The sequence below is a fragment of the Neltuma alba genome, unplaced genomic scaffold (assembly GCF_004799145.2).
Source record: "Neltuma alba isolate B1F8T4 unplaced genomic scaffold, ASM479914v2 tig00003644_pilon, whole genome shotgun sequence".
NCBI classification, from domain to species: domain Eukaryota; kingdom Viridiplantae; phylum Streptophyta; class Magnoliopsida; order Fabales; family Fabaceae; genus Neltuma; species Neltuma alba.
The window spans coordinates 36,787-57,531 of NW_021633369.1; the positions used below are offsets into that span (position 1 = coordinate 36,787).

Consider the following 20,745-nt stretch of genomic DNA (forward strand, 5'->3'; position numbering starts at 1 on the left):
AGCATCACAGTCGGCCAAACCAGAACAGAAGCCTTGCGAACTCAACCCCATCTTTTTCAATGATCACCAACAAATTTGCCTCTTTTGTTCCTCACCCTCATCATTTTCTTCCACCGTTCACCAGCAAGGAGAGTTGGAAGCCATAACATTGAACCTGGTTTGGAAAAGAAGGAATTTTGTAGCATGAGAGAAAGTGAAAAGCTAAAGCCATAAGGAGATGAGGGGAAAAAAAATCCTGGTTGGGAAAAGAAGGAATTTTTAGACGTCGTCCATGCTTCTTTTAGGGTAAACTTGCAAATTGTAAAGGAAGAATGAGAATGTATGGAGAGAGGGATGCATGAGATTTGAAGAGGACAGATAAGGATGAAATCTAGAGAGGTGTTTTGAAATTTGAAGGAAAAAATTAACAGAATAAAACCGTAAAAGTGACACAGATATGGAGGAGATGTGTCAAAAAAAGACAGAGATACGGAGGAAGAAAAAAAGAGAGAGAGAAAGTGGAGAGATGAGAATTTTGAAATTTGAATTTGAAGTGTGATAGGAAAGCTTTGTGGACAACAAAAAAAGTGATAGAGATTTCGGGGGCTCCTTAACTTCCTAGTTTGATAGCCGGCACCAAGCCATATGAATAATTAATGAACTGTGCAGCTGACAACGGAGCCCAAAGCCTTTTTTTTTTTTAGTATTGAGCCATGAATCTCTTGTGAACAGTGTTTTGAGTGTGGAGCCATGATTGAGCCGTCTAAAAGCATCAGCTTGAGTGGAAGAGAATTAATAGATATATTGATTCGGTTTGTGTTCGGCGTGTACTTTACGCTGTGTTTGGTTCGATGGAGGGAAGAGGTGGGGAGGGAGGAGGAAGGGAGGAAAGAGATTGATCTCCTGTTTGGATTGATCAGAGGGGAAGGGAGGAGGAAGTAATTTTAATACTCCTCCGGTCCTAATTATAAGACCCAATTGACTTATTTGAGAAGATTAAGAAAATAAGTTAAGTTGGTTATTTATAATAAATAAGTGTTGTCATTCCTAAAATATCCTTGCTAATTAAGTATATTGGCTAAAACTATCATTATTATAAGGATTATGTTGGAAAAAAATACATAAATATAAGAGACAAAATGGATTGGGTCTTATAATTAGGACCAAATAAAAAATCAAATTGAGTTTTATAATAAGGACCGGAGGAGTAATACCTTATTTTGTTCCAATAAAAAATTGACTATTTTAACCTCAAAATTTAAATGAATTTTCTCACTTTTTTATTTTGCTAAGATATAACTATATATATAATACAATTCACCAATTTTGATTTACAAGACATAGTCACACACTTATAGAATATCAAGATAAAAAGTTACGAGTGATAGATTTCAATCAGAGAAAAAACCTTGAAGGTAAAAAAAAATACCAACAACCTCTTGGAATTAGAAGAAGAAAAAAAAAAGTTTACAAATGCTCACTAATTTTGGAGACAATTATCTTAATAACCTCTTGTTAGATGCTCAAGAAAACTCTCTTATGTAGAAATGTTTACAACTGATTAGAGGTTAACAAATCAAAAGAGTATATAAAGAATTAAAATATTATCTCTCATCTTCCCTCCAAAAAACCTCACTTTTGGAGGAGAGGCTAGAAGGGAAGAGGAGAGGAGAGGAGAAGAATCCCTTCCCTCTTTAAAAAACATCTTAACCAAACGAGGGAAGGGGAGGGGCTCCCCTCTCCTCCTAAAAAATTACACCAGCCAAACGAGGGGAGGGGAGCAACTCCCCTCCCCTCCCCTCCAAAAATCCCGTACCAAACATAGTGTTAGAGACAATTTAGTTATTCGTTATTTGGTTAATGAACATATCCGACTTGAAAAACCAAATGCTCATCAACCTATTTGAGGAGTGAGGAATTAATTGAGTCAAACTAATTATTATCTTTACTTCCTTACAATGATTGTTACTCCCTCCGTTCCTTATTATAAGAGACAAATAACCGAATTACGTTGATCAAAAAAGTAGTTAAAATTAGTTAAGAACAATTAATGTGTAAAAAATATAATTTTTTTCCCAAAAATACCCTCATTAATAAGGAGAGAGAGCATGAGAGAGAACAATTAAATTATTGAAAGAAAGAGAAGTGGGAGGGAGAGAGAGTGTGAGTTGGAGACAATAAATATGGGTAAAATAGGAAATCAATACAAAAAAGTAGAGACAACTTTTAAGTGTCTCTTATATATAGGAACATGCCATAAGCACCAAATGTCTCTTATAATAAGGAACGGAGGGAGTATTTGTTATGTTGAATTTTAAGTTTTTTACACATTTTATAAAAACATAATATTTAACTTATTTAATGTATGGTATTTTCTCAATAAAAATAGAAAATAAAAAAATAGCTGCATCTGAAATGCGGTCAACATAAAGAGTGTTTAACTTGTTGTTTTTCCAATTAGGATCTCTTCATGCTGCTCTTCTTTCTTCCTGGTTTCTATAAACAGTGAACCATTTCCACGAAACACTGAAGCAGTGTGTCCTGTTCATATTGGAAGCTTCGAAATGCTGAGAAGCCAATCAAATGATTGAGATACCCGACCATTTCCATTGCATCGAATCAACTCCAAAATTTCACATCCAAGCAGGGGATGTTGTCTTTTTACCGTTTATATTGTGCTCTGGCTTCACCAATTTTAGGGTTCCATAACGGGTTTCATTACAATTCAGATCATGGTTTGAGGTGTCCATTAGCGAATTCTGTTATCAGCTGTCCTTATTTGACACGAAGAGGTTTCCCTCCTTCCATTGGGTTAGTTTCTTTGATTTAATTTATAAACCCTTTATTAAAAATTGATGTTGAGAACATTAAGAGTCCCAACCCATGTATGTGAAAGTACTCAGGTTTTGTTCAGAATCCATTCTTTAGCAATTTGCTCAACTGCAGTCAATACACATGGGAATAATATAGTCTTGAACGATAATGGGTCTGACAATGAGACCGAATGGGAGAGATTGCTTAAACCTTTCAATCTTAAGCAGCTTCGAAGGTCTCTTAATCGAATTAGTCCAGTTCAGCTTTGCAAATTGCTGGAGCTCGCACTTGACATATCCACGTCAACGGAGATATTCGAATGGGCAGGTTCCCAGAGTGGATATTGTCATTCCTATGATGTATACTACATTTTATTTGGTAAGCTTGGTGCAGCTGGTGAGTTTAAAATCATAGACAGGTTGTTATTGCAGATGAAAGAAGAAAGAATTGTCTTTAAAGAATCACTTTTTCTTTTGATTATGAAACACTATGAAAGAGCTGGGTTGCCTGGGCAAGCTACAAAGCTTTTGTTAGATATGAAGAGTGTGTATTCATGTGAGCCTACATTTAGGACATATAATGTTGTATTAGATATACTGGTTTCCAGAAATTGTCCCCAAGTCGCACCAAATGTTTTCTATGACATGTTAAGCACAGGAATTTCTCTAACTGTCTACACGTTTGGAGTGCTGATGAAAGCATTGTGTATGATTAATGAGGTGGATTCAGCTTGCTCACTTCTACGAGACATGGCAAAGCATGGTTGTGTTCCAAGTTCGGTGATATACCAGACCCTGATACATGCACTTTCCAAAAGTAATAGAGTGAATGAAGCTGTGCAACTTTTAGGAGAAATGTTCTTGATGGGCTGTACACCATTTTCCAAAAGTAATAGAGTCCGCGCGATTATGCATGAAATTAACTTTCCAAATCTCTGATCATTTAATGCATTCTTCTTATTTTTACCCCTAATTCATTATATGTATCTGTAATCTTTTTTTTTTCATTCATTCTTTCTTCAAATTACTCTCCCCATAACTAAGGGTATTATAGAAAAATAAGTTTCTTTTTTTTACATATTTATTGTTTTAAACCCATTTTAACTTTTTGAATGGTGTAATTTAATTATTTGATACTTATATTTTGAACCAAAGGTAGAATTGTTTATCCTGTTAGGGTGCACCCTTCGTGTTGACATTCTTTTTCTTTTTTCTTTTTTTTTTTTCTTGGGGCCTAGCCTTCTCAATAACATTTAATTTCTTCTAAAAGGTGACGAAAAGCTTGAAAGATTTGAACTTTTTCTTTTATTTTGCCTCATGTATACATTCATCAAACCTGGGCATGGCAAACTCTTGCACAACCTCTGAAGCTCTCATGATTAATGACACAACAGAGCTCCCCTTCAGTTACTCATGCCTCTTTTCACTGATATATATATGTTAACACTCTGAGATTGAGATTTGATTTATGTTTTCTTTTCTTCAAAACTTGCTTAATCAAGTCCTTAGTCATAGGTTGATCTATTATCAGCTAGAGTTGATGGGTGATTATGTCTGGTTTAACCAGACATTACACTAGATTACTGCCCTTTCCCCCTCCACTGTGTGGCATGACTATCTAACACTCTCGCTAACCCCCCCACCCAAAAAAAAAAGTCCCCAACACCCCATCCACCTCTATATATATCTATTTCCAACTCTTAATTTTTTATTACTACCTCTGATTTAAGTTACAAACAAGATCTTATGTTAAAGACTGGAGGTGGTATAAATTTATGTTGTTTTGAAATCACTTCTTTTTGCATTGATCTCAACCAGATAGATGGACAGTTAAAGCATAATTGCTACCTAATTCATAGTCATAACCACAAGAATCATCCTCTTGTATATCAGCTGAGAAGGTTATCTTGTCATCATCAGGTCTTATGGGAGGTCGTTTGTGAGTTTTTAACATGCATCCCTAGGCATCAACCACACTTCCTCAACTCTGCTGAGTACATGGCTTTCACCTGAAGCCAAAACTGTCATTGCGAAGTTGGCAGTGATTCCAAAGACAGTACCTATTATAAATAATTATGTGATCCCTGTAGCAACTATCCACCCATGTGATCTGATATATTCTCTGTTGTTTTGGGTCTTTCCTGATTTTTCTCACGACCTGGTTCAAATTTAATGAATTCAGGATTAAGAAACTTCAGATTGCTACCTTTTGAAGGCTTGACAGACTCAACATTTGATTGCTTGACTTATTCACGTTTGGCATGGACCCCATCTAATGATCCCACAGGTATAGGTATAGCCTCCTTCAAGTTCCCCCCTTTTTTTTGACCTGAAGCCTCCTTTTCCAGTCCTCATCTAACAGTTCTGATTTTACCCTCCTAGCACTTGCCATGTTCACATTACCAGAAGTTGTTAACCCATTTGCTAGTTCAGACCGGGCACATTCTGAATTTTGTGTAGCAGATAACCTCGAAGGTTCTTCCAAAAAGATGCAGCAGTACCTTCTTTTCTTGCTCGCCACATCTGCAATGTCAACATTTGGTAGAATGGATCCTTGTGGAATACTTGAGTTTTTAGGATGAGGCGATTCAACACAAAAAATAATCTTGACTGCATTTCTCATAACTAGGCTCCTCAAAATAATTATACTGGACCTTTTAAAGTTTTAATCAGGGAAGGAGACTTCGGATAGTTTTGACGACAAGTATACTTTCGGGCTGACTACGTTGCTTATAAATAATTGTGACGTTCATGGTGTTTGTGTTTCATTCAGAAAATCATTTGCTACCTTCTTTGCCTGGTTGATGGTAATTATCTCATCAGCTCCGTCAAGGAAAATTACAAATATTTCTTCACAGGCACCCTGCATCATGTTTTCATCTATAATGCTCCTCTTGCATTTTGTTTCCACATTACCTAATGGGAAAGTTAATTTCATGCATAATCGCGCGGACTCTTATAGTTCTTTTTTGTTAGGTATGAAATAAATATATTTAGGCTTGGGCCACTTAGGTGCTTAGTTAGGTGAGCAAAATCATATAGTCATGTCATCATCATTCATGTCATGTCATATTGTGGTGTTCTTGATGCTGGATCTACTCATGAACATGATTGCTTTGCTATATTTTGTAATCTGAAACTGATGAACCTCTAATCCTTTGTACTTCAAGTGTGGTAGTATTAGTGATCCGATCTAGTGATCCCACTAATTTTGTATGCTTAATTGGGGATTTCTGGACTGAGACTCTATTGTATTATTCACAGAGAGAGGTACGGCATATATAAACGAATAAGGCAGTATATGGCATGAATTGGGGGAGAGAAACAAAATTTTTCTTACATAGTTATCTCGTATTATGTAAATTTTTTAAATTATTTATAAATCATTACAACTGCCTCCAATATAGTATGAGTACAAAATTCTTTCCGCCTTATTTTTATGGCTATCATTTTTCACACGTTTTGTTCGCTCATTTTGTACAGGGTTTAAAGCCATTGCGGCTTTATTGTCCCAGTGAAGAGTTGTTGGGAAGTCATATTCAAGTAACATCTACCCCATGACCCTCTTGAGCCCCAGCCCTTAATTTTGCTTCTGCAATATTTCGTACTTCTACTTTTTGTTTTTGGCTTCTTCATGTGACTATGGTTACTCTGTACAATAACTGCATAGTGCCCTGAGGTGGACTTTCTATTTTCAGTTGCACATGCCCAGTCAGCATCAGTGTAAATCTCTGTAGAATCTTCCTTTATCCAAATTAAACATCATCCTTCTTCCTCCCCCCCCCCTTTTCATATGATTCAAATTTCTACCCATGGTTATAAATTTTTCACCATCAAATGCTTCTTCCATTTCACTCATGATCAGCGGGCATTTTTTAACATTTGAGAATGTATTCTTAGCTTGTTTAAAATTGCAATGCTGGCATTTTTTTAATTAATAAGATTGAAATTATAAGGGTTAAGAGCACTGAAAAGACAATTTACAAAATTAAGGAACCAAATTAAAATTTTATATAAAGTTAAAATACTAAACGTGATTGCTTTAAATAATCAAGATTGCAGCAAAATTTAGTTTTAATTAACCAAAATACCCTGATATTAAATATCTGCTTCAAATACTCCACTTGATAATCATTTTCAAACTAATGGATTGTTAACTAAACAATTTTCATATATTACATAATTTAATGAATAAGTTATATTTATCATAATTATTCATGATGATGCCTCGGATGCTCTATTATATTGCAAATAATAACAACAATAATTATAATAAAGAAAGACCAGGTTAAGGTGAAATTATGACTTTATGAACCACCAGGCTAGGATTTAGGTGTTGAATGTGGAAAAAGAGGATTATAGTAAAATCAACATCAGAGTTTATTGAATCACTTACATAAAAATGAAAATAAAATAAAGCAGAAACAACAGTAGAGTCAAAATCCATCAGTCATCGTATCTAAAAGTTATGCATATGCATCAAACAACATGAAAACTGGTAGTTGGGTGGAGGAATGTTATTGCTTTTTTTTTTTTTTGGGTAGAAACGAATAGTGTTTTTACTTTATTATACATTTTGTCTTCTGAAATTATTGCTCAATTATGAAAGGAAACATGCGTGCGTGTGTCTCAATTGTGGGAACCTCTTCAATATTTATTATACATGGCCTAGCTTCGATTAGGCCATGTATACGGATAATATCATTTTACAGGGCACTTCAAGTCATTGGCCCAAAAGACTCTTACTATTCTTTTAGTTTGTATCAATTATACAGATCTTTTTTTTATTTTAAAAATATACAGTTTAATCTAATAAGTTACCACCGTTAGGAATATTTTAAAAAGATTCTAAAAACATTATTTTTAACTGAAATTTGTATTAAAATAAATTTTACTTACGATTTTACCCATCATTCTAATAAATTCCTAAATTATAATTTTATTCATTTAAGGCAAACATTAAAAACTTGATTAAAAATTTAACTAATTTTTTTAATAAATATATATATACTTTGATTAAACATGTTTATAAATTTTTGTAACAAAGATGTGTTTAAAAATTTTGAATTATAAATTTAAATAATTTATAAAATATTTTAAACTTGTATTATTTAAACTCTACAATAAACAAAAACTATGTATTTGAAATATGCTTTTACAATTTAAAAGAAATCAAATTAAATAATTTCTAATAAATGTGATAAAATATTAAAATTATAAAATTTTATGATTTAGATCAAAATTAATAAATTTTAAAAATATACATATTAGAATTATTTTTTATTTTATAAAAAAATTTTGAAAAATATAAATGTATAAATAATTATTAAGTTAGAAAGGGCATTTTGATTAAAAAAATAATTTAAAGTCAAATTTAACGGTCAACTAATAGTTTGAATGTATAGAAATTGAATATTAAATATATGAAGGAGGTTTGTATGGCAGACATTTTAATTATAAGAGAAGTTTATATATGTTTTCAAAATAGAAGGGGAGTTTCTATAATTAAGATAAATTAGAAGAGTGGTCAATGTATTTTACTCATATTTATTTGCACTTCAAGTCATTGGCCCCAGAAGAGAATAATATCATTTTCAGACATATTAACTGGACAATTTGGAAAGTTCTTCATTCTAAGACATGTGGATTGGAGGTGTTTAGGAGTTTTTTTTTAGATTTAAAAAAAGTAGATGCAGATTTTTTTTTAAACTCTTTTAAGCCTTTAATATAAGATTAGATGATTAATTTGTGGATAAAAATATTAGTTAAGTTTAATTATTTATAATAAATATGTACTGATTTGTCTATATTATGTCCTCTAGAATCACGTGCGTTGTAAGTTGTATCTACTATCGTAAGAAAACCTTTTACTATGTGCAATTAACAAAGATATTTTTAAAAAATAATTATAAGTTTAGGAGACAAAAATAAAATGACATCTTATATTTAAAATTTAAGTAAACATTTTATTTAACTCATATATTTATAACGGGAAGTAGTGTTATTTAGGAAAATATCCCCCTTACCTTTCTCCTCCATTTTTGCATCCTTATTATTTTCCTTTGTTATGTTCAAATAGAGGGAAAACAATGTATTTTCTATCCTATTTTTTCCGTAGCTTCTTATTCCAGCTGCTTCATTTTTTTTCTTTGAAGCATCCACCTGCTTCATTTTCTCTCCATCTAAGCATATGGTTTAAGAACCAAAATTAATGTAGCACCAGCGAATTATCGTCCAAGTAAGTTAGAGGCTGGGAATTCAAATTAAAAGATAACTTAGATAATCTAATCTAAATAAAATAATCCTAATTAATTACGTATCCCGCGCCTCGGCTCTTGGATCAAAATCATTGTATTGACAAGAAGAGTTCAGATAACTTTAAGACAAGCAGGGGTGTGCTAGTTGGTTGAGGCTTACTTGAGGACAAAAGATAGGTTTGGTGATAGCAACTTCGGATTTTTTTTTTTAAAAGATTAATATAATTTTCAGTTCTTCAAATTTATCCTCATTTTGGTTTTGATCCCTTAAGTTTCAAACTATAGGTTTTGGTCCCTCAAAGGGTAAAGTGGTTAAAATTTTTATTGAATTATAGGGATCAATGTTATAAATGAAAAGAAACTTAAAACACCAAAACTTATAGTTTGAAACTTAAGAGACTAAAACCAAAATGATGATAAATTTGAGAGACCAAGGTTATATTGACCAAAAAAAACTATTCTTGAGATACTTATAATTTTCTTTAATTTTTAATTTGGTATCTATGTGTTTTTCTCTTTATTAAAGCTTTTAGTTTTACTCTTTTAGCACCATTAATCTCTATAACTTTACTCTGTTAGCATTATTAAACCATATACAAAAACTAATTGTGCTAATAAAGTAAAGTTAAATAATTTAGCACGGAGAAAAAACTCATAGATACTAAATTATAAATTGAAGAAGACTTTTAAGTACCTCAAGAATGGTTTTTTTAAATTAAAAAAAAAACAAATTCTGAAGTTGCAATCACCAAACGCATCTTTTGTCCTCAATCAAAGGAGGGAAAAAAAACAAAGCCTCAACCAACAAACACAGGCCTACTTGTCTTAAATATTATATTATAGTTTCCTTCAATTTATAATTTGGTACCTGTAAGTTTTTTCTCCATATTAAATCATTTAATTTTACTTTATTAGCACAATTAATTTTTGTTCATAGTTTAACAGTGCCAATAGAGTAAAGTTATATAGATTAATAGTGTTAAGAGAGTAAAATTAAAAGCTTTAAGAAGGGAAAAAAAACACATAGATACCAAATTAAAAATTTAAAAAAAACTATAATTACCTCAAGAATTATTTTTCTTTTTTTTTAATGATCGACCAACTACCTTATATGTTTTTTGAATACCTATTTCTTTTTAAATATTTTTTCCATTCTCATTTTTTATATAGTACAATCAAATGCATGTGCACACACAAATATATTAACATCGGGTTCAAATTCAAAAGCTCATCCAAGTATTAGGGTAATGTCGCTGCTAAAACAACTAGTCATTGACCATAATTGACGTCAACTTACATAAACATAAATGACAGCTCTGAATATTCAGTTCTTAACTCTTATGTCTATAAAAAGCATAATTAAGAGACGTTATCTCTATGCCTATGAACTTGGAGAAAGATTAGTCTTCTGTGACAGTATATCACTCCCTTGTATTTTTTTTATAAGTAAACAATAACAATCTCTCATAGTGATGTGTGACAAACAATTTCTTTTTATTTTTATTTGGAATTTTAAAATTATCCTTCAATTTTTACTCCCATTAAATATAGTTTCATTTATTATCTCTTTACGCTAAATTTTTACTTATTATCTCTCATATATATATATATATATATTATATTTTCTGTTTTTAACTAAATTTAACTAACACTTTAAACCATGTGATTTTGATAGTTATTTCTTATAATAAAGGGAGTATATTCGTTATACTAAAAAAGAGGGAATTAAATGTCAATTTTTTGTCAGAAAAATAACACTTGAGTATTGAAATCTCCATTTGGTCACCTAAATAATAAAAATTCCCTTTTAAGCTCATATGACCAAATTGGGATTTTGAAGTTTGCTAAAAAGACTAAATTGCCCTATATTTTTTTGGGGAAAAAAAAACACCCTCACCAGCCAGTCGATTGCTAGAGCTTTAGTGCCAAAAACAGCCACCAAAGTTCAACTAGGCCGCCAACCATACCTTTTATTTTTTTGGATTTTTTCAGGTCTATTAACATAATTAACAAATTCTTTAAAACTATTAACAAGTTTGGTATAAAAGTTAATAACAGGTTTTTTAAAAAATTCAAAAAGTGACTTTTTTACAACATCAGGAACACGGTTAATAAGTTATGTAATTATATTAACAACTCTTATAATGCCATTAATCTTGTGATTTAAGAGCTTTTTATATTTTGAGAGATTAGTCATAGTATCATAAATAGAAAATTTTTCAAGTCTTATAACACAGTTAATAAGTTCTTTGACGATATTAGCAAGTTTAGTATAGTAATTAACAATAGGTTTTTCAAAAAATTCAAAAAGTGATATTTTTGCAACTTCAATAACACAGTGAACAAGTCATGCAATGATATTAACAACTCTCATAACGCCATTAACAAAATTTCCCTATGAACGTTGGTATTTTTTTGTTAATATTAACTCCCTATAAATATTGTATAACAAAATTTTTTTATTTATTAGGCAATCATTGTAGTTATGATAGTTATTAATATCATTACATAACTTGTTATAAGAGTTGTTAATATAGTTACATGACTTGTTAACCACGTTACTTAATTTTCTAAAAAATCTATTGTTAAATGTTATACTAAACTTGTTAATAGTTCTAAAAAAACTTGTTAATTGCATTACCATATTTGAAAAAATCTCTAAAAAAAAATAGTTGTGGGCCATTAGAGCTCTATCAACCGGTCATTGATCGGCCGTTGGAACTGTTAGCATCGTAACTCTGGTAACAGGCTGACTAATGAGGTTGCTTGATTTTTTTTAAATAAAAAATAATTTGATCTTTTTAGCAAATTTTAAAATTTCAATTTGATTATATGTGCTCAAAAAAGATTTTTCATTATTTAAGTTACGAAATAAGAATTTTAATATTAAGTGTCATTTTTCTATCTTTATTTATGAAAACGTTGTAATGTCAGCCCTGACCTGTTAATGGAAAGCAAATGCGTGTTGCATATAAAGGTGGGACCCGCAATCCCTGACAGGTGTCTTAATTAAAGTGCTTCTCTTCTTTTTTTTCTTTTACCAAAATATCCCTCAGTTTTCTTCAAATTTAATTTGGGGGGGGGGGGAGTTGTTCAGATCGATGTTTCTTCAAATATCCCGATTCAATGACGCCAGACCGGTCTGCTTTCCTTATTAGAGGCCACATTGTAATATTTTAATAGGTTTAAAGACAACATTATAGAACGTTACTACTAGTATTTAATAATGTAAGATGTTCTATGTTCATGAGAATATATACTCTCTCCGTTTTTATTTTATAAGATCCCATTTATATATTATAAATAAGATTTTATAATTAGAACCGGAAATAATAGTATATACACAAAATATGCTTCAATTACTTTTATGAAAGGAAAGTCATTCCATCAAACCAGACGGATCCTTAACTTGTTTACTATAAAAAGAGTACGTGCGTGAGAGGGGGGGGGGGGAGTGTCGGAGAGGAGGATTTTTGTTGAAGCAGGCACGCCAGTCAACGGTAATGCTTGTTACCAACTAAAAATTCAGTTTATGAAACCACGCTGTGAGAAAAGTAGATGGCGCCGAAACTGGGGCATTTTTGTCCTATACAGAGACAGACCTCCATAGTCCACTTGGTTGCCACTAATACTTCAACTGCTAATTGTAAGAGGGCCCACATGTACTTCAATGTGCATGTGTTCCTATTCATACTCCGTTGTCCCTATAAATTAAGAAATATATTAAATTAATAATTTTTTATATGTATTATTATTAAAGCAAAAGTATTAAAACTATGTTTTATATATTTGTTTTATTTATCTACTTTATCTCTCTCTATATATTTATTAAGTCAACAAGAATAAAATTAGAAATTCATTAATTATGCTCCAAATAACTTATATTTAAGAAAAAATTTTACAAGTGACTTATAAATAAGAATAGAATAGTAATTAAATAAGATCATTTGAGGAGGACATCACATATTTGTGACAAATAACTAACTTACTTAATTTTCTTAATATTTTAAAATTAGTTATGTAACTTTTATAATAAGGATTGGATTGAAGGTAGTATTGCGTACTAAAATAATGTTTCTCGCGCTGATTTCATAATGTAACTTGGCTTTATAATACTCTTTCTACTCTTATTTATAAGTTTTAAATTATAGGAAGTTTATGATCCATTTTATAAGTTTTAGGGGGTATTTAGATGGAAATCAAATTATTAGAAATAATTTTATAAAATACAAAGTAAATATATAAAGCAGTTTATTTCGATTTATAAAAAAGTGCTTTTAATATATGAAGTAATTTAAGTTTGTTTTAACACTATGTTTCTTTCAGTTTTATCTTTAATTATTTATTTTTTCTTTTATCACGTTCTCTCTTATTAAATTTTTTCACATATTTTTTAATCTTTTTCTAATTTATTAGAGAAGTATATTTATAAATAAAAAATATTTTTATTTATTTATTAATTTTAACTAATTTTGAATAATTTTTATTATGAGCAAATTAGTTTTTTGAAATTTATAATAATACAATAAAAGAGTATTGAAGTGTTGGCGAGCGGCGACAAACTTTATTGAAAGCACAAAACACTAATTCCGACTTCCGAGCCTCTCTCAAGACTCGATGTGTTTGTTCCAGCGTTGGACGTAGAGCTTGTTGGCTAGTTATTTATTTGTCCTTCAAGTTGAAGCGGGAAAAACACAGAAAAAGAGAAAGAAAAAAAGAAAGAAAATTATTTCAATTATACTCGAAGTTACAGATTCCAATAATTATTTGATATATGATAAATTAATATAATAATATAATCAAAAACAATTTAATTAAAGCCAAACACATAGATTTATAATAAAACTAAAAATACATGTACAATATCAAAATGATACTCTATTAGAGATGATAAAATATTATGAGGAATTACAATCATTTTTATTGGTTTTTAATTGACTAGATTTTTATTCTATACAGAATGTAAAGTTTTTTTTTAGCACGTGGGAAAATTTTGGCAGGTAGCTCTAACTACCAGTAGTCACGAGGCAAAGACTGACAGATGATGACTCTAACTAAATTAAGCATGGTGGACATAGCGTTAATAATAGTGCTTTTTAAAATATTACTTTTGTAAATTTGAAAAAGAAACCCATAATGATCATTAGCAAATTATTAATAGATATGTGGCTTTATAAATAACCACAGTGCAGAGAAATAACTTAAAACACAGACATCTGAATCTGATCTCATCGGTAAGATATCTGGGGGTTTTTTTCGAAGGCGAGTTAGTGAGTGAGCAAGAGATAGATCGAGGTAGCATGGGTTCGACAGAGAGGGAGCCACTGATACAGCAGCAGAATGGGGCCGGGGCCGCGGTGGTGGCGGCCGGCACGAGAATGTCAGGGGACGAGGTGGAGGAGATGCTGGAGAAAGGGGGGATAAGATTGGGAGGGTGGGTGAGGCTTGTGGGGTGGGAGTCTAAGATTTTGTGGCATCTCTCTGGGGCTTCCATAGTGGTTTCTTTGTTCACTTACATGCTCACCTTTGCCACTCTCAAGTTCACCGGCGACCTCGGCACCGTCGCTCTCGCCGGAGCCTCCATTGCCAGTGTTGGAATTCAAGGTCTTGCTTATGGGATCATGGTACGTTTGGTGATTTTTTTATATAATCACGAACATATAGATATGTATATATTTAGTGAAAGATTAATATTCTCTTACTAATGGGACTTTGAAGTTCGGTTTAAATGTTGGTAGAGTTAAATTTCTTTTTTGCAGATAGAATTAGTGAATTAACAATCTCTCCCTTTCTTTGTTTTTTAAATCTCTCGCTTTTAAAATGAATTTTAGTGTTTTACTTAGTCTGTCTTTTATTAGAAAATCATAAGTATTATTTCTTTATTATACCCTTGTAGTAGAACATTCTTTTTTAGAAATTCATGTATTATTTCTTTAATTATACAATTATCCTGTTCCTATATACAGGACAACAAAATTCATAAATGCCTCAAACATTTTCCGAAGCAATAAATGCTTAGCTTAAAGAAATTGCGAGTTCCACCCCAAAGTGGCCCATGCTCCTTTGTGAGCATGTGGCATGTGCGAGTTTCCTTTATCTCTAGATATTAAAAGAAGAGGGAAAAAGTGATACTTTGATTTCAGACATATTATTTTTTCCATTTAAAGAAATAGACACTGGTGAACTAAAAATTATAAGTGCCATCGAACCTGTCACATGAGTTTACATATCACTAGGTCATGGGATCATTGGCGGATTCAAATATATATAAATTTAAATATAATTTTTTTAGTTTCACCTGTAGATGTTTTATAAAGGGAGAAATATAATGAAATCTCAAGAAAAAGATGATTACCAATGAGTCCAAATGATGAGTGAACAGATTTCATTTATTACTTTATTGCAGGCTACTCCATTGTCACTAGAACTTTTTAATAATTATTTTTTTAATACTCAAGAAGTGATAGCATTTTTCTTTTTTTTAATAAATTTTGATACTAGGATGACATGTATTTTGCAGATAGGTATGGCTAGTGCAGTGCAAACGGTATGTGGACAAGCATATGGAGCTAAGAGATACAAAGCACTGGGCATTATATGCCAAAGAGCAATTGTATTGCACTTAGGAGCAGCATTTCTACTCACATTCTTGTACTGGTTTTCAGGCCCAATTCTCAAGGCCATGGGCCAGGCCGAAGACATAGCCGAACAAGGCCAAGTCTTTGCCCATGGGATCATCCCTCAGTTATATGCATTTGCATTGAGCTGCCCGATGCAAAGGTTCTTGCAGGCCCAAAACATAGTGAACCCATTGGCCTATATGTCTGTGGGAGTGTTCTTGCTGCACATATTGCTCTCTTGGCTTGTGGTTTATGTTTGGGGCCTTGGCCTTCTTGGGGCTGCTTTGACTCTTAGCTTTTCTTGGTGGCTTTTTGTGTTGATCAATGGGCTTTACATTGTTTTTAGCCCATCTTGTAAAGAGACTTGGCCCGGGTTCTCCATAAAAGCCTTCTCTGGAATCTGGCCTTACTTTAAACTCACCGCTGCTTCTGCTGTTATGCTTGCGTATGTATCTATCCCTTCATGGAATATATTAGAATTTCTTAGGCTGGCTATTTAGTTTTGGAGGATGCAAGCTACTTAGAATTTCTATGAGCATATAGCCTTTAGGGTTTTAAGTTGATATCTATATATATAGTTAAATTTATAGAAAGTCACGCTATTTATAAGTCATAAACAGTATAAGTTATCTTAGACTCTGTGAAAACATGAGACTTACATTTTAAATATTGAAAAAAGATTGACAGTTTGTTTTATCTTATGCTCTTGATCACCTCTAAAACTGACTTCTTTTTTTTTTTATACATATATGCAATAGGTTTGTTGTTTTTTGTCAAAACCATGTTTTAAGGTTGCTACCATGAACATACACTTAGTTTGTCATATTTATGTCTTTGTTCTTCTAACTTTTAAGATTGCATGGACCCATTTAACGCAATAAATGATGGAATATAATGACAAAGTTGATAGATATCTGAATTATTGCTCTATGAATCTAACATTTATAGCTTTTATTTGATTGTGAATGCAGTTTGGAGATATGGTACAGCCAGGGATTAGTGCTCTTATCGGGACTTCTACCAAACCCAACGGTTTCACTGGATTCTATTTCCATATGGTATGGTTTAATTTCCTTCAAACTCCAAACCCCAAAACAAAACAAAAAGAAAGCTCTTCTCTTTTCCCCTTCATTTCATTGAGAATTCAAGAAATTGTGCAGTACCTGATGAACACCTTGAACTTTCAGTATGAACTACTGGAACTGGGACATGAACTTCATGCTAGGTCTGTGCGCAGCCACCAGGTTTGTTGAAGAAGAATCTGAATTTATGAATTTTTTGGGTGAGATTAATGGTTCTCTAGTTAATGTATAGATTTATGAATTTTCAGTGTAAGAGTGAGTAATGAACTGGGAGCAGCTCATCCAAAACTGGCAAGATTCGCAGTGATAGTGGTGAACGGCACAAGCTTGGCGATAAGCATAGTTTTCTGCGCACTAATTCTGATATTTAGGGTTGAAATGAGCAAACTCTTCACTACTAATACTGCTGTCATTCACGCTGTCTCCAATCTCACCCCTTTGCTTGCCATCTCGGTCCTTTTGAATGGCATTCAACCTATACTCTCAGGTAACCCTCAATTACCATTTCAATTACTAATCTCAGTTGAGTCGGACAGCAGGTACGGTATGATTACAAGGACGATAATGAGTCTCTCGGGTCTTAAACTTGAGACCATGCATTAGTTAAGCTAAGGTGTTTGGATTAGCTTTTAAAAGTGATTTTACGGGATGTTCAAAATAAGTATTTAAGAAAAGTTTTGTTTCCATTTGTATGAAAGCACTTTTTTTACGTGGTTTTAGGAAACTCCATGCTATTTGAGCTAGTGTAGTTTTACTGTTTATATATCTATATTTGTGGGATTTTTTTTACCAAAAAAAAAAATTACAGGCGAGTTTTTTGTAAAATTTGATATTTTATTCTAATTATATTACATGATAAGTGCTTTAATTAATTAATGTATTGTGCTGTGATATAGGAGTTGCAATTGGAAGTGGATGGCAGGGTGCAGTGGCTTATGTAAATTTGGTTTGTTATTATGTGATTGGTCTTCCCATTGGCATTGTTCTTGGCTTCAAGACCAGTTTGGGAGTAGCAGTAAGTTCAAACTTTTATTTTTTGGGCAATAACTTTAATTTTCAGATTTAATTTATTTGATTAGCCTAGAGCATTTATATATCTTTTTTAAAATTTGAAAGAAGCAAAACATAAAGGGTTATAAATTTTTAACTGTAGATTTTTGCAAAACAAAAATGTAATGATTAGTAATAAAAAATAAAATAAAAACATGACATTTAAATCATCTAAATCAAATACGCTGGATATTAACGGCAATGTCCATTTCTTTCTGATTCAATTATTAATTATTCTTAATTATTCGGTATTTTGTTTTTAATTTTGGCTTTGATTATGTGTTAATTAGGGCATGTGGTGGGGCATGATCGCCGGTATATTTTTTCAGACTGCGATTCTTATCATACTTACCGCCAGAACAAATTGGAATGTTGAGGTATTATACAATTCTCATCAAAGAGGCCTTACTCACACATTTATAACATTTTTATTTATTTATTTTATCCAAAAGAAATTAATTACTACCTCCAGTCCTTAAAAGTTCATTTAACTTTTATTTTGTTTCTAAATATAAGACTCTAATTCATTTTGGCTCTTATATTTATTCATTTTTCATAAGGTAGTCTTTGTAATAATGATAGTTCCAGCTAATACACTTAATTGACAAGAATATTTCAAAAAATATAGCATCATATTTATTACAAATAACTAACTTAACTAGTTTTCTTAATCTACTCAAATAAGTCAATTAGCTCGCATCGGAAATAGTATTTATCATGCCCATTACCAACACCACCACTACCATATTGTCATAAAAAAAATTATAAATAATACTAGGTGGCTTAAGTCCATAATTCTTAACTAACGTTTCCTGTTTAAATTAATTTTATGCATAATTTTCCATGTTCGCTCACATAGATATGCATGATTTTCTTGTCACTAAATGTATATTTATGCATGCATGTCCTCTTTAAACTCAAAATTTTCTATGTAAAAATTGTTAGCATTATTTTTTTTTTATAGGTTGAAAAGGCAGTTACTCGAGTGAAGAGATCAGAAGAAGAAGAAAAATTGGATTTGATTGATGATATATAGCGGCTACGATTTTCATCTTAATCTTTGTTATAATTAATGTATTTTTTTGAATATACCAATTAATTTTTGGATGGTGTTCGTTGATTGGATGATTTTATTACTCTCACAACATTCTAGTTTGCTATAATTACACAGTTCCTCTCTATTTTAAAAATATAGTTTAGTTCAATATGCTAATATTGTTAGAAATATTCTAAAAAAATTATGAAAACATATTAATATTGTTAGAAATATTCTAAAAAATTATGAAAACATAATTTTTACTTAAAGTTTATATTGAAACGAATTTTATTTACTATTTTACCCCTCAGTGTACTAAATTTCTCAATTATATTATTATTTTTATAGTTACACGAATTTTACTTAGAAAATGAAAGGAAATAAAGTGTTCCATCGAGAAAGAGAGGTTGGAAAAACCAATGGCAGCGCTAAAAGTAACATTTTCTTTTTTGATAAAAGATCAAATGATATTAATAAGGGAAAAAAAAAGATGTACATAATAAAAGAAGAGCAATAAAACGTAAAATTAGCAAAAGGAGAAGACGAATGATGAACAGGTACAACATCTAAACTAAAAAAAATTTATTAAAAACAAGGATTTTGTTAATTTTATTTCTGGGTAGTTTCATCCCTTTCTCGATTCTGAATTGAAATTTTTTCCTGTTGTGTAACTAAGACAAAACTGAGAAGTAATTAGTATATTTTGCTCTTTTTTTTAAAAAAAAATATACCAACATCTTTAGGGAGGTGTTTAGATCACCCTAAAAGTACTTTCAAAAAATATTTTTACATTAGTCGAAACAAAACTTTTCTCACATATTTACTTTATAACACTGTAAAATGACTAAAATTATTTTTAAGATCATAGTTTGATTTTCACCCTAACACTCTCTAAGTAGACAATGACCAACAAAGCTGTTCATTCTTTTGGTTTTACTAATGAAAATTTATTATTAACCAAAATCCAGATGACAAACAAGGATTATTAATAATCAGATTTATTCTTTTTTTTAAACAAGAGAGTCACAAAACTATCATTTGAAACATATATTTTTTTAACCATCCAATTAATGTCATCGATTGTTACATCTAATTTTAGGTAGAATAACAATTTGAGATTCAAAAAAAAAATTTAATTTCTGTTTAGAACAAAAATAGCCGACGCTCTACCTCTATGTGGGCAACAATGAATGCTTAGGCCCATCAAAAAGTCACCCGCTTTGTACTCAGGCCCAAAGGGATGCCCAACATTGAATGGCCTGACCCTTCATTTAATTTATCTAAAATTTTAACTTATTGTCTTATTGATTTTTCATCTCAATCTCTCTCCACTTAGCAAGTGTGGGGGGAAAAAGGTAAGAACAATAAAGGGTAGTAATAAAAAAAAAGATGAATGATTAAAACAAATTAGAAAGATTCTTATGATAAGGGTATAGTAAATCTTTTTTTTAAAAAATCCCAATATTAAGAATTAAAGGAATTGTTTCAATTATGAGTCATGTAAACATAACCCATTATCCTCTCTCTCCTTAATATAAAATCTAATTTAACATTCAATTTAATCCAAAATATAAGATTTCAATCCACTTTGTCTCTCATATTTATTTATTTTCTTCAAAATAGTCCTTATAGTAGCTGCACATATTAAAAGTTCCATTACATGGCAGTTCTAGTTAATACACATAATTTACAATGATATTCTACAAAAGATAACACATATTTATTATAAATAATTAACTTAACAAACTTTTTTAACCCACTTAAATTAGCTAACTAGCTCTTATATAAAGGCTGGAGATAGTGCAATTCATAAAAAGCTTAAACTCACAATCACAACCTCATGTTTAAAAAGGATTTAAGGGAGGGGCTTCAAGGTCCCAACAATTAGAGATTTTTTTTTATAAAAAA

At 31.2% G+C, this 20,745-nt stretch overlaps 1 protein-coding gene across 1 annotated transcript; it reads left to right on the forward strand.

The window, feature by feature from the left end:
- Nucleotides 1–443: 443 nt before the first annotated feature.
- LOC114742107 (protein DETOXIFICATION 41) lies at nt 444–18,991 on the forward strand. The gene is made up of 9 exons (XM_028930374.1): nt 444–449; nt 14,325–14,673; nt 15,570–16,114; nt 16,641–16,727; nt 16,857–16,913; nt 17,000–17,238; nt 17,648–17,766; nt 18,092–18,178; nt 18,766–18,991. The coding sequence occupies exons 2-9, from the start codon at nt 14,350–14,352 to the stop codon at nt 18,835–18,837; spliced, it is 1,530 nt and encodes a 509-aa protein (XP_028786207.1). The 5' UTR covers nt 444–449; nt 14,325–14,349; the 3' UTR covers nt 18,838–18,991.
- Nucleotides 18,992–20,745: the final 1,754 nt, after the last annotated feature.

Coding starts and splice junctions, on each gene's coding strand:
- LOC114742107 (XM_028930374.1), top strand. CDS start 14,350: ATGGGTTCGACAGAGAGGGAGCCACTGATACAGCAGCAGAATGGGGCC. Junction 16,914..16,999: donor GGTCTGTGCGCAGCCACCAG/GTTTGTTGAAGA, acceptor ATGAATTTTCAG/TGTAAGAGTGAGTAATGAAC. Junction 17,767..18,091: donor AGACCAGTTTGGGAGTAGCA/GTAAGTTCAAAC, acceptor TGTGTTAATTAG/GGCATGTGGTGGGGCATGAT.